General features: G+C 40.5%; 1 protein-coding gene across 1 annotated transcript in view; it reads right to left on the bottom strand.

Annotated features, from left to right (window-relative positions):
• The window catches only part of CDK19 (cyclin dependent kinase 19), a 61685-nt gene extending 60891 nt beyond the window's left edge, over positions 1-794 (bottom strand). The window contains exon 1 of the mRNA XM_053460052.1: positions 437-794. Coding sequence (XP_053316027.1) covers positions 437-564 — 128 coding nt within the window. The 5' untranslated portion in view covers positions 565-794. The remainder of the gene's footprint in view (positions 1-436) is intronic.
• Positions 795-20567: the final 19773 nt, after the last annotated feature.

Below are 20567 nucleotides of genomic sequence, written 5' to 3'. Positions count from 1 at the left end.
GGCGTGTGCAGAGGAGGAGGGAGCTACAGATACACAGTAACAACACACACAACTAGCACACCATCCCCATCAGTAACCTGCAGTCTTGACAGCATCAGTAGCCTCCGACCAGGACAGGTCCTTAGTCACACACTTTGCATGTAACACACCGCAACTGCGCTCTCCTGACTGGTACACAAAGAGCACTGCGATGCTGCACAATGTCAGATGACATGAAGAGTGTAGCGGTGAACACGTGTGTGTGTGTGTGTGTATGTGTGTAGCGAGAGAGATGTTGCTGCATGTACACAGCACAGGTCACCCTACGTGTATCTATAGTACACACATGTTTACACACGGTGGTGGCAATGCCTGCAGGTCAAGTTGCAAGTGATGCACACACAGGTATGCAAAGTGACCCGACGTACACAATCACACACACACACACCTCTCTTACCCATCTTTCCTCTTTGCTTTGTAAACATGCCCATAGGTTCCTCGACCCACTTTGCAACCTTCATATTCAAAGAGGTCCTCCACTCTCTCCCGCTCGGCTGACAGCTTGCTCTTAAACTCGTAATCCATGCTCCTGGGGCCGGAGTTTGTTTAACCCATCAAGACCCCGCTTCCTGCCGCTGCCAGCGGTCGTTACATGGAATAAGCGGCAGGCTCTCCCTCCACCATTTCCTTGTTTTCCTCCTTCTTCTTCTTCGCACATAGACGCAAGCCATGTACATTAGCGGCACAGCGCCCTCTATCGGCACTTTCAGTTTCACGGCAGCGCCGGCTGGCATTAACGTGTTCAGTGCTGGACACAAATTTGTCTTCCTGGGGTAAAGCAATACAATGCTGTATACAGTTATGTAGCTTAGCACTGCCCCAAAAACTAGTATTATATCATGTTTCAATAAACGTCCTTTATCTGCCATTGTTGCCAGTCTTGTAATATTTTGAATGAATAATAAAGTCTGTTCCTCCATAGACTTTCATTACTCTGAGGTCAGGCTGGATGATTGAAACAGAGCCATTCTATTGTTTACCACGGGCAGAAGGATAAGAGGTCAGGACGCCTGTCTAGTAGATCAGGCTGATATACAAATAGCTAATATATCCTTTGAATACATGTATTGTAAATAGCGCTGTGTAAAATGTTGATGCTATTTCAATAAAAAATAATAATAAATAAATAATATGAGGCTGCCTGAAAACATTACGTTGTGCAAAATCTACAACTTAACAATAACAGCAAGTAGTTTTTTTAGCTGATACTATTAATTAAAAAAAATGTTGGATTTCCCTTTTACATGCTGCCGAGTATTGCTACTTAAAATGTATCTGCTTTATTTGAGTTGGAATTACAGCCCTGCGCGGGACTGTTTTCTTAATCCTGCTCCCACTGAATTTATGACCATTACCACCTGCTCCCGCAACATATGTGTCCAATCCCGGGGCTCCCGCAAACATCATTCACAAACATTAATTCACTCATTCACAGATACTCATTCATTCCCTCATTCACAGATACTAATCATTCACATATATACTCATTCATTCCCTCAATCACGAATACTCGTTTATACAAACTCCCCCACCCCCTTACCTGAACTGCAGATTTCCTGCACACTCCCACAAGGCTGCCTTTGCGTTGCTCGCATACAGCTTCTCTTCTCTTGTCCCGTCCAGGGGAAGCAGGAACAGGGCAGAGTCATATGACGTGACGTAAATTCACGTGACTCCGCTGGGTTCCTGGGCGAAGGCAGCCTTGCAGAAGTGCGCAGGATTACTGGGACTAGCAGGTACATTGTCTGACCGCCCTCTCCCGCCGCAACACCCGAAAAACTGCCCGCACCTGCAGGTTTTTTGATCCCAATGCAGTCCTCTAGTTGAAATTATAGCCTGTAATGCAGATTCAAAGATAATAATACTAAAATGTAACAATTTAGCAAACAAGAATTGAATCACAATTTATTGACAGTAGTTAATTACAGCCGAGTATGTCTGCCGGTTTCAAGATAAAGACTTGTCCTCTATCCCCAAGGCAGCAATTTTCAATAGTAATAGGTGCTGCAGGCAGCAAATGGAAGGGGCTTGATGGTGGTCCTATATACAACCACCTCTATAAAAGGATGAAGGGTGGCAGTTTTAGAAAACAGTGGCTGGGGGAGAGGCCATCCTGTAGCGTTGATCCAAGCTGACTGTCCTCAGAAGCCGTAGGCACAGCACAGATGGTTTCCTGACAATATCTCAATTTGCGATTTTGTTATGTTGAATGACTTTCGTGTTGTTTAACAACTTTCATGTTACAGAGATTTGTCTGCTTGGGCGCCACTACGTGTCAGTAGCGGAAATAACAATGGCTGGCCCAAGACGTTGTGCTACCTGGGACCAAGAATAAAATGCTGCCACATCACCCAAAAAAATCCCACTAAAAACATTTCCGAACCCCGAGAACCCAACCACTCCAACCTATTATGTTACAGTACATTGATTTTTCCCAAACTGGTGCTCGGTAATTTACCAAGTGTTACTTACTGCTCGATGATAATCCTTTGCAGAGTTAATGCAGATGGTTTGATAAGTGGTAGCCCTAAATGTAGCAACCCTGGATTTCCTGCGAGCCTCGGAAATCTTAAAAACTCCAAGATTGTCACATTACATTGTTAATTTAATTGGGTTCTGTACATTTTTATTATGGATATGCTAAATAATGGTATTTTCTGAATTATACTGTACATTTTTGTATATATGTTACACATTTTAGACTGCAACTGCTAAAAAATAATGCTACTTTGAAAACTACTTAGCAGTTCAAGATGGTGTGCAGACTATTAGCACAAGTTAAGAATGTGCACTATGTACTAAGTTTGTAGTTAGTTAATATGAATTTTTCAACCTGTAAAACTTGGACCTCATGTGGATGTACTACAGTATATATGAAAAATTTACATTAACTATTGTAAGTAGCTGAACCTCTCCCTTTTTTTTTCTCTTTTTCTGTATTCCTATCTTAAAAGTTATACTTATATGTTATTTGAAAAACCTTTCAATAAAAATTAATTGGAAAAAATAAATAGAAAAAAAAAAACAAAAAACCAAGCCTAAAAGCAAATAATGCAAGTTATTGTTTAATCTTATCATTCAGGAAGAAAGCCATCATAATAACTGTATGAATCATGAAATAATTACTGCACACACTACATAAAACAATGATAGTCCATTGTTTTATGATGCCATGACTAAAGAGTTACCAATTACAGGTCAGCTGTAAACCATAATCTCAACTTGCATTTGCAGTTTTTCCCGTTACAAGGTGGATAACAATATAATATGTCACAACACACTTTAGGGATTTCGGACCTCTCAGGGTTTGCATCTTGGAACAAGGTCATGTATTTATTATTATTGTTAGCAGTAAAATAATAAAGGCAGTGCTATTTATTTATTTATTTATTTACAGGGTAACCTTTTTCAGGGATATAAATGGAAAGAAGAAATGTTGCCTGAAAAAAATATCTTGTATGTGTCTTGCACCATAGAACGGCCAAATAGATGCTGGACAATATTAGGACGAAACCTAGGAACCAGATCAACTGTATCCACTGGAACTGTTACAAGTTTATGATCAATCCATAGTCTTAAAGGAAATACAGAACCCTAAACAGGTGCTTTTGCAACAGATCTTGAGTCAAGCCAATTATTGGATAGTGCATATTAACTTCTTGGTTGAGAAGAGCTGACAGACTTACTACAACTTTGGTGAACACTCTTGGATGACCTGAAGTGTCAAAACGCAAGGCCTGAAACTGAGGATGGCTTAATGATTTCCCATTTGCAGAGAAATCATCTGGTATTCCCTATGGCTGTAATGGACACGCGAGGTATGTATCTTTGAAGTCCACCAATTCTGATATAACCACTGTGTTTAAAGATCACCACTGTGGTAAGGTTGGGCCCGGATGTTTTATTAAAATGACTGTTTTAAAACGAGTGACATTTATTTTCACCACTAGGCAGTGATTGGAGTAGAAACCCTCCGTCACCTGAGGTGGACAAACTTCTTCTGAAAACGTTTTTCCCTGCCATTAAGTAACCACGTCTACTGGATATTTCCTATTCTGCTGGATTTTGAAAACCTTTTGTGACTAAGAAGACTGGGGTGGGTGACCCACACATCTTCAGTAGTGGTTTGCCATTATCTAAGTGTGCTCCAATCCAAATGTAGAAATACATGTATGCACTTTGAATAAACATGAGGCTTAAGTACTGTATTGCAGCCAAAGCACATCAAGGCAACATAAGAGAGGTGATTCCTAACTAAAATACAGTGTTACTTAACTAAGACAATGGTTGGGCTTTCAAAGCATGTATCTGCAAAGAGAAAGAGGTTCTTCTTCAACCTAAATGTCAGTACACCTTTTTTCTAAAACAAAAAAATATTTTGTGAGCTATAAAATAGGTTGGTGGCTGCTAAAATAGAATAAAATCACAGACCAGCTACATGTTCTTGGATGCCACTACAGCCTTCCAAGCTTTCTGCTAGAAGGCCTGTCTGTCTACAGTTGTCAAGCCAGTATTTCTGGAATTAAGAAAAACTCCTTGCCATCTTAATATAATCAATATATTGTGAATGAGCTCTCTGTTGTCTTCATCATGTTACAGTGCCTCAAGATGACCAATCCAGTTGACATATATGCATTTGCACCTCACAGCTAAAAAGCACCTAAACCTGTACAATCTATAGGATCCTTATGAGCAAATGTTACAGATGGCTACTGCTAAATAAATGTTAGGAGATGATTTCCGAAACGTCTCAAGTTTTTGTTTTAGTGCAAAAAAAAAAGTCTCTAAATATCTATGGACGCCTCTCTGGAAATTTTCACTCTTGTCCCTTCAATGTCGGAAACGCAGTTTGAACTGGAAAGCATTTCCCTTTCCTTAAACGAAGGGTTAGATTTTTTCCCATTTATCCTGAATATCAGCCACCTGCTTAACTGCTTTGACCAGATTACGCATGCTATCCACTGTAAATCTGGTTCCACTTCAGCATCTGAAAATGTCCGATATAATTCTCTTACACATCATAACAACTGATCTCTGATATCACAAGATGTTTTAAGCTAGACTGTTGGCGCAACACCAAATCCTTAGCCTTGCTCAAAGCATACAATACACTTACGGTAACATTTGTTCACAAGAAAGACATTGCAGGTCTTTATTTATGGTCAGTGTTGTGTAGTATTTTTCATATTAGTCTCATCTCTCTGTATCTCTTTATAAGATTGTAAGTGCACAAGAGCAGGACCCTCTTTTCCTTTTATATGTCCTAACGTTTGTAAATGGTGTATTGGTGTGTTGGTGTCTTTTTCACTCTCCCCACTTGTAATAGATCTATGGAATCTGTCAGCTCTATATAAATAAATGTAATGTCTGTAGAGTAGCAGACATCCTGTAACTTATAGAAACACTAAATAAATAACTCCCAGAACTATACATCACAGTAGTGATTTCGTCTACACACGAGCAAGTTACATTCTGACACAAAAATGGTGAGAAAAATCCTCCACCTGCACTACATATACACGACAAAATGCTTCCCATTCATAAATAAAAGAAACCAGTATAATCTGCCTTGTATCCATAATCAGTACAGCAAACATTCTTCCTGGAAACTACCAGTTCCACTCCTTTCAATCACTTGTTGCTCATGATATCATATGCTTGATGCTTAGAAATTGCACCCATGACTCTTAAAACAGATCTGTGTGATACTTGGGGCCCTGGCTATGCGGACTGCTACAAGGGGCTTTGACGGAAGCCATCACTATCACCTTTCATTGATGCTGATAAGTCAAGTATGTCCAAAGGCTTCCCTGCCTCCTCCAGCCAGGACTTCTAACACATATAATGTATCCTTCTTCCTTCAAGACACTTAAAAACATCTAAACATAGAATTCAATATAAGAATGATTCTGCCCATCAGGTCTGCCCATGTTTTCCCGCAGTAAAACCCCAAACCGTTTTGTGGTACTGTTTTTTGTTCTTATTCAAACCTCATGCATGTTTAAATTCACCCAGTGCATCATCCTCTACCTCTTTCTACGAAACATTGTTGCACTCCCCCAGTGAAGTAACATTCCCTTACATCTAAGCATCTGTTGCTCCAGTTTTAGTCTACTGCCTCTCGTTCTTTCATTTCTTCTCCTTTGAATTATGCTCCCGTTTTGCAGTCAGTTGAATCCCTTCCTGCATTTAGAACCTTGTCAATCTACACCTACTAGTTAGGACAGAGCATGAAAAAAGATTGGATTCCTGTAGATGGAGGGAACCATGGGTGGATCCGGTTGGGGTGCAATGGGGCATCCTGGGTATGTATTTTAGTGTCTGTCTGTCTGGGTATGTATGTTGGTAAATGTATATGTGCATGTATATGTGTCTGGGAGTGTCAGTGTGTCACTGCCTAGGTATGTCTGTCAGTGTGTGCCTGCCTGAGTATGCATGTGCGTGTGTTTGGGTGTGTGTGTGTCTGCTTTGGTATTAGTGTGTCTGGGTATGTTAGTGTGTGTCTGCCTGAGTATGTTAGAATGGGTGTCTGGGTATGTTAGTAAGTGAATATGTGTCTTTGGGTATGTTAGAATGGGTGTCTGGGTATGTTAGCATGTATATCTGGGCATGTTAGAGTATAAACATGTGCCTTTGGGTATGTTAGTAAAACTGTGTCTAGGTGTGTTAGTACATGTGTAGGTGGGTATTTTAGAGTGTGAACATGTGTCTGTCTAGATACCTTAGTGTGTGTGTGTATGTGGGTATTTAGTGTGTGAAAATGTGTCTATGTCTGGGTATGTTAGTATGTGCGTCTGAGTATGTTTGTGAGTGTGTGTATGTGGGGGTGAACATGTGTCTGGTGATCTTAGTATGTGAACATGTGTCTTTGGGTATGTTAGTATTTGTGTGACTGGTTGTGTTATTGTTGAGTACTGGGTATGTTTGTGTGGGTGTCTGGGGGTGTATGTTAGTGTCAAGTGTCTATCTGTTTTGGTGCTGAGTGCCTAGTTGTGTTGGTGCGAGTGTCTGGGTGCGTGCGTTAGTGCGAGTGTCTGGGTGTGTGTTTGTGTGAGTGCCCCTCCCTGGGTCAGGTCTAACCAGGGTGGCTGCCGCATTGATGCTAAGAATGTTTAGTCACTAGTTGCTGCAGGGAGCAGGGCACAAGATTAACAGAAAGACCAGTAGAAACAAATCTATAAAGATGCATAAAATCTAATAATAAAACACAGAACTCTTCAGAGTTATGAGTCACTCAACTTAACATTTCTACATTTCCTGAAGACACTTTAGTGTTCTTTCCTTAAAGACTTTTGATGGAGTTAATGATTATTGCTATATGACTATTACATTAAGTCATATAGTTTTTAAGTTTTATCAGACACTATACTTAAAGTGCCAGGGCTGATTTTGATCTGGTCCTGGACTTGGCCTACTCGCTGCCTAGCTTCACCCACTACAGTCCAATTTTCTCATACCACAACCAAAATTACAATCTACCCATTTATTTACCCAGCCAGAAACTGTATTTTTGGTTTTTTTTTACCAACAACATAAAACTGATTATGATTGGGCAGGGATTTGTTCTCCATAAAAAAGTTATTCATATATGAATCCTTTTGCGTTTTGCTTAAATGTGTGTTTTCCATTCTGGCTTGTAGTTACATGCTGCTCACAAGAAGAAATATACCTAACTGTAACCAAAAGGGTTCTGAACTTACTAATTGTGTAAATTAAATACAATAGGTTGCCCCCGATGTTAAACAGGTAACAAGAAATGCAGTATGAAGAGATAAACATGACAATGTTGATGGAAACCAATCATGGATTCATGGATATAGTAGAACCGTGTTAGAGATACAATCCAGTTTGTTAAATAGAAATCAGGATGGGTTTTCTTTGACACTTTCAAGACATACGTAATACCACCATGTCACAAAACGACTTACAAGACTCACCAGATGTAGGAAGGTAAATTCATCACATATTTAGTATATGTTTTAGAAATCCATTGTAACCCTTTTAAATGGGTAAACTAGTAAACTACCATTTATTTATAAAGCATTGGGCAGTCCATCTGGCACACCGGGCAAATGCCAGATTGGTGGCTGACATACCTGGGAACTCTCCGGGTTTGACCCGCACTCATGTCATTAGTGCCAGGGCCGCCTCATTATCCCCAGTCCGGCCCCGCATAAGGGTCTGTTCCCTGACTTGGCCCTAAACGGTTATTTGCTACTTTAGACCCAATCTTTGTTTTTTCTTTAATGTGTTGATAGACTGTGCTAATGGGTCCTAACATCAACCTTATGCAGGCATGTTACCAGACATACTTTGCATGTGTGCATAGAGCTTCCCCCTATTCCTTAGCTCCATCGTCTCCCACGCGTTAAGGAAACTGCCTCGGGAACGCTTTAATTAACAGCTTCATTGTGTTCTTTCGGACTGAAAGTTGTGTTCGGTTTAATGTGCACTGAGAAGCTGAGCTCCCTACAGAGCTAATGTAGCACATTGACATGTACAGGTTCACTATTGATAAATCACAGCTAATGCATGCCACCCTCCCCTTATTTTCCCTTTGTCGCAGTTTTAATGTTCCTTTTTACTACGTGTTATTGTGTTTTTTATTAACCCACACTGATTTTACAGACCATTTATGAGGAAATAATGCTTTAAAATGCAGAGTATGATACAGATAGCCCAGTGCAAGTTGCATGAATCTGCAAGGATTTTGGTGCTGGACAGCACACTTTTTGGGAACCAGTTAAACTGGAGTAGATTTTTGCCTGGCCTCAGATATTAATCCCTTCCAGATCATAAAATCACCCTAAAGTAATGCAATCCTTAATTAGCAGATAGCCGCTTTTCACCCAAGTATTGAATATATATTCTCTGCCAAAAGAACAACGCTGTATTTGTATTTGGCAGAATGATATTTAATTTATGCATTCCCCAAAAAGTAACCCCCTCCTCCACATTTCTACAAAGTATTATATATCACCAGCATAATTGCAGGCTTTATTTCATGCTTTCAAATCCTAAATCTACACACCCCATGATTTAGTCTACTACCACCTAAGGGAAGATACATAAGCATAACCTTATCACCATCAGGCTGACATTAGTATTAACCCACTATCTTCTCTACTCATACTCATATATATACAAAAAAGGACAAAAACACTAAAAAGGGGGTCAACGACAAAGCAGTTTGGAAAATACTTTTTTTGTTTATTATTGTTGTAGCTTAGCCCATCTGGTGGGTGTCAGAGCCTGTCCTGGTGTGTGTGTCTGGGTGTCAGTGTGACATGACCTGTCCTGGTGTACGTGTGTCTGTCTGTCAGTGTGTGCGTGTGTTTGGGTGTCGGTCTGCGTGTGTCTGTCAGTGTGTGCGTGTGTTTGGGTGTCGGTGTGGCAGAACCTGTCCTGGTGTGTGTGTTTGGGTGTCGGTGTGGCAGAGCCTGTCCTGGTGTGTGTGTGTTTGGGTGTCGATGTGGCAGAGCCTGTCCTGGTATGTGAGTTTGGCTGTTGGTGTGGCAGAGCCTGTCCTGGTGTTTGTGTTTGGGTGTCAGTGTGACAGAGCCTGTCCTGGTATGTGAGTTTGGCCGTCGGTGTGGCAGAGCCTGTCCTGGTGTGTGTGTTTGGCTGTCAGTGTGGCAGAGCCTGTCCTGGTATGTGTGTTTGGGTGTCAGTGTGACAGAGCCTGTCCTGGTATGTGAGTTTGGCCGTCGGTGTGGCAGAGCCTGTCCTGGTGTGTGTGTTTGGGTGTCGATGTGGCAGAGCCTGTCCTGGTGTGTGTTTGGGTGTCGGTGTGGCAGAGCCTGTCCTGGTGTGTGTGTGTGTTTGGGTGTGGCAGAGCCTGTCCTGGTGTGTGTCTTTGGCTGTCGGTGTGGCAGAGCCTGTCCTGGCGTGTGTGTTTGGGTGTCAGTGTGGCAGAGCCGGTCCTGGTGTGTGTGTTTGGGTGTCGGTGTGGAAGAGCCTGTCCTGGTGTGTGTGTCTGGGTGTCACTGTGACAGGACCTGTCCTGGTGTGCGTGTGTCTGTCTGTCAGTGTGTGCTTTTGTTTGGATGTTGGTGTGGCAGAGCCTGTCCTGGCGTGTGTGTTTGGGTGTCGGTGTGGCAGAGCCTGTCCTGGTGTGTGTGTGTTTGGCTGTTGGTGTGGCAGAGCCTGTCCTGGTGTTTGTGTTTGGCTGTCAGTGTGGCAGAGCCTGTCCTGGTGTGTGTGTTTGGGTGTCGGTGAGGCAGAGCCTGTCCTGGTGTGTGTGTTTGGCTGTCAGTGTGGCAGAGCCTGTCCTGGTGGGTGTGTTTGGGTGTCAGTGTGGCAGAGCCTGTCCTGGTATGTGAGTTTTGCTGTTGGTGTGTGTGTCTGGGTGTCAGTGTGACAGGACCTGTCCTGGTGTGCGTGTGTCTGTCTGTCAGTGTGTGCGTGTGTTTGGGTGTCGGACTGCGTGTGTCTGTCAGTGTGTGCGTGTGTTTGGGTGTCGGTGTGGCAGAGCCTGTCCTGGTGTGTGTGTTTGGGTGTCAGTGTGGCAGAGCCTGTCCTGGTGTGTGTGTTTGGGTGTCGGTGTGGCAGAGCCTGTCCTGGTGTGTATTTGATCATCTGTTTCCTGGCACTTTACTTTCTGTAGGTATAAATTGAACTATAGTCACTATGAATGACAAAAGTTTCTAGGCCCCGAAATCAGTTAGCAGAAAAGTGAAGGTTTTGTGTTATTTAATCTTTTTCAATCTGCATATTTTATTAAAAAGGATTAGTCGTGTTAAATTGTGGCTTCAGGCGTCCCGTGTACCGATGAACTCCCAATCACATTACATCAACATGTGTTAGAAAATCAGGAAAAGATGGGCATGGGTGGTGGGCTGATTCGGTGGCACAATGGGCCACTTGACTAGACTTGCCCCCCAGGCCGTAGGCACCCAGCCCCTCCCCTGGTGCCTATCACCTTGAATTTCAATTCTTTCTTTTTCTGGATTTGTTATCATGAATCCTACCTTTTTAACTTCCCAAAATGTACTGACTTACCAAATAACAACAAAGTACTGGCCTGAATCTTCAGGTTTTTAGAAGATGACCTGAGAACTTCATGGATAAGTGGCTGCCTTGCTAAAATGGACTTCAATAATAGCAAAAGCAAAAGCTACTTCTCAATAATTGAGCACTAGGTCTCTGGTAGATCTGCAATTTTACTCAGGCTCTATATTTTATTGTTCAGAACACTAAAAAAAAAGTAATGACAGTAAGGAATGTATAAGTGTTAAAATCAAAAAAGAAAAAAAAATGGGAGCAACAATCTTAAGTGTTTATGTGCAATAATCTTTGGGATGGTTCATAAAAAAAGTTCCTCCCTTTTTTAAAGTAGTATTTCCAGTTCTCTCATAATTCTTTTTAAAACGTGTGTTTTAGAAACAAGATCATAAAATGAATATATATATGTGTAGGATTTCAGTAAAAGAAAAATGGTATGCACAGAATAAAATCTAAGCTTTTTCAAGTTAAAACATTTTATCTACACCAGGGCTTTTTTGAGTATATGACTCGCCCTTTTGGAAAAAAGCCCAAGTACAATTACTATAATGTCATTAACTATGCTGCATAGCTGGGAATATATTTTAATAGTGGGATAAGCAGAGTTTAACATTATTTTCATCCTCTCTTGTATATATCTAATTACATCATCATGTAATTCAATTATATTTGCCACTGAACAATGAATGTGTAGGAAAATACTTTGACTAAAAATGAAAAGAAATTAATAAAATACAGCCTCAACTAGCAGGACTATGAAGGAAGCGGAAACCTCAGAGAAATGACAAAGATAAAGTTTAAGCTTCTGTCCGGTGAGTGCTAAACTTTATCACTTTCATTATGGTTAACATCTGTTAACATCTATTTTATTAATGTAAAGAGTGCAAGGGATAAATTTATAAGGCAGAGTAGTCTAACTTTGTTGCAACTCAGTCAGCTGAGTATATAAATATAATATAAATAAAGAACTCACTCTACATGGATGACCTTACCATCTTCTATGCAGATCACCAGTAGGTGAGAGCACTTGTCTGATTTCGGATCTCGTATTTCTCACAGTTGACCGTTGTACATCTGGACATCTCCCGACCCTGTGCCTTTCACCATCGCTGCAGACTTCATAAAAATCCTAGGGGTCTGGTTAGCTGGAGATGGCATGGCCCTGAAAAGCTGGGAAGGGAGACAGAACAAGGTCAAACCAAAAATTGCACTATGGAAACTCAGAGACCTTTTCATTGAGAGGAAAGTTCTGTTTCTGTGCAATGAGATTCTTCCCATGCTGCAGCCTTTGGCCCGGGCCATTTTCACCTTCATCTTGGGGTCAAACATTGAGAGAATAAACCACATGTACAAGAACCCTTCCGAGGGTGGCAAAGGAGTGCCCGATTTATCAACTTTGCTGAGAACCTCCTTTCTGTGCATAGAACTCTGACACTGCTAAAGGTTATGTGAGAAACGTTTTTGCTTGCTCCCTCTCCAGAGGAGCCTGAAATGGGACAAGTGGGAGAACTATGTCCCTTACAACTGGTACACACCTTGGTATTACCTAGATGCTATCAAGTTTGTGAGAGAACACTAACTGGAGGGAGTTAATTCGGACTTGTGGTCCCATAGGGTGAGCTATGAGCTCATCAGGGCCAAGGACATAATAAACAGATTCCAGAGCTCCCTGGTGTCACAGTAGTGACATTTTGGACTAAAGTGGCATTTACCAGACTGACCAATAGATGTAAGGACAAGGCATGGATGGCCATTAACAGAGGCGTCCCCCAAAGGACATCAATGCATTCTTAGGAACTGTGTAGACGTTTGTTCTGGCCATGTCTTTTTAAACACGTTCTAGGAACCCTGGAAAATTCTCTCCGATTCTCTGTGGAGAGGAAGTTTCTCTTCTACCAATCGAGCTGATGTCCATGCAAAAATACAGGCATAGTTCAATGTTCTATAACATAATGAACATTTAGAATATTGATTAAGACTTTTCATAGTCTTATATAGTGGAAATATATAAATATAAACAGATGAAAAACTAGAACAAAAATTACTAAATGTAAATCAAGAAACTTAATGCTCAACAAAGAACATACACTTACCTATTCCAGCTCTCTGTATAATAGGAAAACATGACATAACTAGTACATATGTTTACAATATAGTCAATATATTTTAATAAAAAATTATGCATTTCATCTAGCACACATAATTGTAAAAACAGCATAAAATAACATAATAATAAAAACCTAAACTATAAATAGTGTGAATCTCTAATAAGCATGTTCATTGCTTGCAGCTCCGTTTTATTGCAGAACATATTGGCAGTTAATAAATTAAGTGATTGTGAGCTCAGCACGTTACTGAAGATTCTGTATCTACTAAACAAAACCATTCAAATCTCTGATTATATTGCAGTATATAGGAAGTGTGATGTACTCAGATGTTGTGCAATGTCAGAGTACATTTTCTAAATTAGAAAAAAAAATCTACAATAACTTAGCATAGCAAAGAGTCTGGTTACATTTTAAATTACATTATTGAGTCATTAATAAGACAAGATATTTGGGGTTGATGGGGCATGTCAGGTTTTTTAAGGTGTGTGCTTATGAAATCACACTCTTTTGCAAGTTGGTGTTGGAATGCACCCAAACTCTTCATACTGGCAATTAATCTAGTCTGCTTATCAAACACTTTCATACATGCGTTTGTATTTAACCTACAATGAAAACTGATGGTTCGGATATGGCTTATGGTTTACAGCTTTGCCACCTGTTCCTCTTGCTTCAAATAGTATTTCCCAAAATATACACATTTACCACCTGCTGGCACAGATCAACACAATGAGCAAGTTTACAATCAGGCACTGTGATTTCTAGGGTCCAGTAAATCAGGTGTAGTGTTCTTGAAGGTGTTCAGAATTAAGGATGTCCAAGGAACCAATATCTTCATTACAGTATGCAGAGTTATTGTGTTTTAGACATGGGGTAGCTATCCCTATTTCTATCTCCATCCAGAAAAAGTGAGATAAAACTACTATAGTCTATTCCAAACAGAAGTGCATTACTAACAGCTCTGGGCAGTCACCGGGAATTTCTAGCAAATGGCTAATAAATTCCCACCGTTAACTGAGGATAGATTAATTTGAGCAAATTTCAAGTGCAGGTAATGGATGCCAGCAAGGGATGTTTTTCAGAGAAAGAGACTTAAATATTGTCCAATCACTGTGAGGAAAATATCCAAGAGAAAAGGTGGTATGAGGAAAAGGAGAGGAAACTCCTCTTGAGTTCAACTAAACCTCACATTTTCTGGGTGTGACGTCTAAGTCTGCCTGCCAAATGTATACTTGTTTCTTTTTGATTTGTATACTTTTTGAGTTGGTGTTTGTTTATTTTTTTTACTACTGTTAAGACTGCTGAACAAGTAAACTGTTATCAGGATCCTGCTCGGTTAACCTGTTGAAATGAAGGTATGCATTATCACTGTACCAAAAATATAACACCTTTTATAAAAAAGGTAGTAGTTGTAGGACAATCAGGGCAAATAGCAGAAAATTTCAAAATGGCAGTGGGGTCTGGTGGATTTAACTAATATTGCTTAGTAATGGCCTATACCTTTATAATTGCATCTTGACCTCTAATAAGTAGCCTGAAGTTGATTCTTGTTGCCTTCCTCAACATATTATGAGTCAATCATGGTAATACAGTCTTTTAACATAGTTGTACATCTTATTTCTGAGGTGCAGTCAATCATTAATTTACATCTTTAGCAGATGGTTTTGTAAATTTAATATTAGCCCAGGAGATCCAATACATTTTTGGATACTAATATCATTTTAATTATGGGGGCAAAAGAGGTAATTGCCAAAGGGCAATTGGCAGCAAGCACCCGCTTGAAAATATCTGACACCACCCAACATGCTGCTTGCTGGCTGTGTGTGTCACAGATAGTTCTGTGAAAATCTTTACCCCTTCCTAATTTCTTCTATATTTGCTTATTTGTCACATTTAAATGTTTAAGGTCATCCAGCTTATTTTAATATAAGACAAGGACAATGTGAGTAAACACAAAATGTAGTTTTATGATCACTTCACTTATTGCCGGTAAATAGTTGATAAAAACCTATATCACTCGCAAGAAAACGTAATTGCCCCCCCAATCGAATAACTGATTGTGCCACCCTTGGTGTTTACGATAACTGGAAATTGGTATTTTGCATTGCTTGGCAGAATTGTTTTAATTCAGCCACATTGGAGGGTTTTTGAGCATGAACTGCCTTTTTAAGGTCATGTCACAGCATCTCAATCTGTCAGGACTTTGACCAGGCCACTCCAAACCCTTCGTGGTTTTTATTTTTGTTTTATTTTAAAGCAGCCCACAACCATCACATGACCACCACCATGTTTGATTGTTCTTATAATGCTCTTATTTTTAAATGATGTGTTAGCTTTACGCCAGATATAACATGACTTCCAAAAAGTCCCAATTTTGACTCCTCGAGTCAAAGAATATTATCCCAAAACCCTTGGGGGTCATGAAGATATTTCTTTTGGGAAATGTGAGACAAACCTTTACGTTCTTTTTGGCCAGCAGTGGAGATTCAATACCAAATAAGGCCCAGTGTATAGACAAATTACATATAAGACCTCATTTGTGTGTAGTAAGTGTAAAATGTTTGCCAAAAGTGATTTATGAGGGTCCATGACCAAAAACAGCATGACAGCTTGAAGTTAAGGATGGTAAATTTGAACTTCTAGTTAGTTTTATTTGGAATCTCAAATTTGGGGAAGCGTATGCCCTGTGCAATATATTAAGAAACATCTCACTATAGGATCTGGAGGCAAGTAATTTAAATGCTGTCTTAGTGGCCTCAATTATTTTTTGACCTTGATATTTGGGAGATCTATATTTTCCAAGAAGTCAGAACCTTATAAGAAATTCCAGGTTCAAAACCAGGCAGATGAAGACGTATATTGTGGCCATTATAACCGTGTGGATTCTGTGCAGAATAGTAAAATTGTCTAAAGGACAAAGCCTCTATGAAAGCAGTGAAAGCACCTTGGCAACAAAACTTGAGATTTACAGATTATGTAAAAGATGGATGGACCGCTAATTGGTCATTGCGTAGGAATTCATTCAGCAGTCTCCCTCCATTAGCACAAAGGCTTCCCATTCTGAAACATTGGATTGCCCAGAAGAGGCATAAATCTTGAAAAATGTGTTCGTAGGCCAAAAGGTTTTTCACTAGTCTCCAAGATTTTCATGTGGGATATGTTAAAAGAGAACTATTGCTCCAACTTGGGCCATGAAAATTGTGGAAGATCCAGGATACAGTCCAATGCCACTCTATAGTAGTGATGTCCAGTTCATGAATGAATTGTTCTTTTGAACAGATTCTTTTCAATGAACCAGATGAATCAGTTCAGTAGACTGAACGATTTATTTGTAACTGCTCAGTCTGTGAATCATTGACTGCACTGGTAATATGATCCTAGAGTGAGTCATCTGCACAGCACACAGACTCAGAGATCAGGTTACAGTTCAAAGAACCGTTCAGCAATGGTTAACTGAGTCATTCATTCAGAGCATATTCAAGTCATCAGTATACAGTAAACAATGTGTTTCTTTATATTTTTTTCTTTTCAGAATAATAGGAAGTGTGCTTACGGGATAAAGCAATTAAGAAATGTAATGTAAAGAACAGGCTTTTCTAGACAATGTATAATGGGACCATTTCTAAAAGGGTATTCCTATCTCTATTTCCATGGGTATTCCCTTTGCAAAAAAAAATCTAGATCTCAAATCCTCAGATCCCTCAAGGTTTTTGTGGATCTTGGGGAGATTGGGAACACTAGGGTGTTCCACAAAACATTTATTGTATCTCTATCTGTTTCTGTTATAATGCCTTTAGAGAAGGCAAAATTAAAAGAAAATCTTAAAATTATTGAATACTTTTGAAGGATTATATACAACACATCCTCCCTTATCTGCTTTGCGTTTGACAATATTTTGATTGTCTTGTTCAAAGGTTAAATTCATGGTGTTGTACTAATTGTTTCTTTTACGCCTCTCCTCCAAGAGTAAAAGTTCCTGTTCTACAATGTTTTAAATAAATTAACACTCTCTGTTCTAGATTGAACTGGGTAAAAATTATACTTTTTTTAAATAAATATTTGGACCTAGAAGCAACTAATTCACTTTAACAGAATGGGCGATGGTCTAATCAAACCCCGAAATCAATACAACAGTCCTTAAACAGCATGGAATTCTGATTCATAACACTTTTTATGTAAAGTATGAGCGCAAGATTATTGCTCAGAAGAGTTCAGCTCTTTGAAAAGGGAGATGTGTGAGCTAGCTAAAATGAATTCTCTTCTGTGCGTGTCTGGGTTGATGAGTTATTAAAAGCAGTCACAGCGAAATACTGGCTCTGGTTACCCTGCACAAGGGCTGTGTCGCCACCCCGTACTTGGTTATAACTTCTTTTTCACCTGGCAATTCTACCCAACATGTACACAGTAGAAAACCTTGTTGCAGTCCACAGCAAAGATAAAAACCAGTTTCAAGCTACAGCTACAAATCTGTGTAACTACTCCCCACTTAAAAAATATTTGTGCACACTCAAGTTTACAAATATTGCCAATGGTCATTCTTTTGTTAGTCTTTTATTCTTTCTATAAATGATCTGCTCATAGAAAGAAGCTCTTCTGCTGTCCAGATGAAGGGGCAGATCAAGATCAGATAAAGGGTCCCTTTCAGCGCTGCAGAATCGGCCAGCGCTTTATAAATAAATGTAATGTAATGTACAGAACAAGTCATTGGCTGCTCAGTAGGATTACTACATTTCCAGGCAGGTAGTGTTGGAGCCATGGGCAGTCTCCTGAGAAACTACTCAGACTTTTTCCTGTTGTATGGGGCCTTGAGTGGGCACCTCTTCATTCTGTTGCAAATGGAAGTGAGCTCCCGTGGGCTGGCTGTACTCTCCTCCACTCCACTATCAGAGGTCTTTCTCGTTCTCACACAGTAGGCCTTATGAAGCGTCTTCACTCACGATGGTGTGCACTGGTGATTATCAGATGCCGTTTTATGGGGAAGTACTGATTCATGGCTGAGAAGCATGTTGGAGATAACTCCAAGGAAACCTCCTCAACATCTAAGCTCTTGGCATGAAGCCCTGAGTGATTCCAAGTCCCAGATCTGCTCTTCTCCTGTTCCAGATAAGCAAAGATGTTGGCAGTGATTTTATTTTTGAATTGATTAAGTGCCAAGCTCCAGAATACTTTTGAACTGTTTAGGGACCCAATTCCTGCTTCTCCAGCCAGTGTCCATAAACTGTATCTCAGCTCTTCTGCCTCTAACCATGAGGGTCCATTTTATGAAGCCTTCTCGTCAGATGAAGAAGGTGTACTCAGACAAGAGACAAACACCCTTTCACAGCTGCCTAGGATTAGTGCTGCTGTGGACAAAACCGCTTCTCTGATCCCATGGACAGGAAGGATGAAGGGGCAGTGAGGAAAGCGTTTAAATCCACTGTGGCTGGATTAATCTTGCAAAAATGTTGTCTTTTATGGACTTTCTTTGGGATGCAGCTATTGAGTCCATTCATATTGCGGCCAGAAATATGGTCGGCTTATTCTGCTTCAAGAATAGACTGTATGGAATTCCTTTCCTCTGTGAGGATGTATTTGTAAAAGCCTTGAAGATTGATTGGACAGTAAGTCAGGTCTGGGAGTCCATCACTATGGATCGTTGGGTATTAGACATTTTGATGGCAGTCTGGAAGACCTGGCTAATATTTAACAAGGAAATATTGATTCCATCAGGGAACAGGCCTGTTGTGGTAAAAGGAGCTTTCCATTGGGACTTCTGGCAGCCCTTATGTTCACATTGGCCAGAAAGCTATCTCTGCACTATGATAGCCGTTCACATCCAGTGTTCCCTAAATATTTAGATGGACTACTTGAGCAGACATCAGATTCGTCTAGAGGAAAGGAGTCTGCATCTATAGGTCCAGGAACCTGTCTTTCTATGCACCACTGAACCTATAGGGCCTGAAGCTCAAGTTGTTTTTTTTTTCTTCACCCTATCCTGGGAAGAAAAACCCCTAGCTCTGGATGCCCTCACTCTGAATTGGTTTGTCCGACCAGGATACATCTTTCCTCAATTCCTGCTTCTTTCCAGAGTAATCAGGGAAATCAGAATGGATCTGGCAGATGTCATTCTCATTGCCCCAGATTGGCCGAGAAGAGTGTGGTATGCAGATCTGATACAGATGTCAATTTGTTTACCTCTTCGACTTCCAGTCCACCCAAGTAGAAAGCTAGCTACAAGGAAGAGATATGCATTGGCCAGACTTAGACCTCCAGCTCAGAACCATGTAACTCCTTGGGATTTCACTCTGGTTTTCATGCATCTGACTATGCCTTCATTCGAGCCAGTTGAATCTTCCTTCCCTTTCTTCCTTACATTAAAGTTGCATTATGCCAGGTGAGTTTGTGAACTACAAGCCCTGTTTCCTTGTCCTCCTTTTCTGCACATTTTGGATGATAGTGTAGTACTGTGCTTATCTCCGGAATTTCTCCCCGACAGGGTTTCCTTTTTCCATGCTACTCGAGCTTTATGCTCAGCACCCAAGAATGCCAAGGAGACAAACCTGTATTCCCTAGAGGTCAAGAGAGGACTTCTGATTTATCTGACCTATCTATCTACACTAACCTATTTGTTTCATTTACTGGTCCATGTAAGGGACTAAAGGTGTCTGAGATCCATCAGCAGGTGGTTAATTAATACAACTCGGGAAGCCCACACTGCAGAAGATTCACCCTGTCAATTCTCCTTTTAGTGAATAACGCTCACTGACATCCATAAATACAGATCCAAGCTCATATCTGTAAAGTACGGTATATTTTTCTGTAGCTGCAGCTTCCTGGTTGGGAGATCCTGAAGGAGTAAGTCTGCAGACAGCCCCGCAGCTTCCACTCTTGCCGACTGTGCCATGTGACTACAGAAGGAGCTTCTTACTAGCTATCCCTGTCACATGACCGGAAATATTAAGATGTGTCATCAGTGGTCATACTCTAGAAATGGGCTCTGTCCTTCTTTCTGTAAATACTCAAGCTGCGGGAGAGTACCAATGTATTTAGTGGACCCCAGTCTGGGCCTCCATACCACCCAGCACAACTAAACGCAAACTCCATCCCCAACCTTCCTCTTGGCTATTCCTACACCTTAATGTTGGAGATAGGTGTATCTGGCCTATACATACTATAACATCCCTCTGGTGTCCTGGAGATTGAATTGCTCGGTAACTGATATGTAGTAAGCCTGGGCATCATGGCAGGTTATTGCACCATAGTCATGTACTTTAACTGTTTTGGTTCCAAGGTTTTTTTTTAGTACCTATGTTTTGCCATTTTTTTTTACCGTGTGTTGGTGCAGTTTCTTGTTTTCTAGGAAAGATAGGGTTTTCATTTGAGACCGTAGACAAAAAGACACACAAAAAATAGTGCTAGTGTGTAAAAACATTTTTTTGG

Source organism: Spea bombifrons, chromosome 3, assembly GCF_027358695.1.
Source record: "Spea bombifrons isolate aSpeBom1 chromosome 3, aSpeBom1.2.pri, whole genome shotgun sequence".
Lineage (NCBI taxonomy): Eukaryota > Metazoa > Chordata > Amphibia > Anura > Pelobatidae > Spea > Spea bombifrons.
The sequence above is the reverse complement of the archived record's forward strand: the minus strand, read 5'-3'. Positions and strand labels throughout refer to the sequence as shown.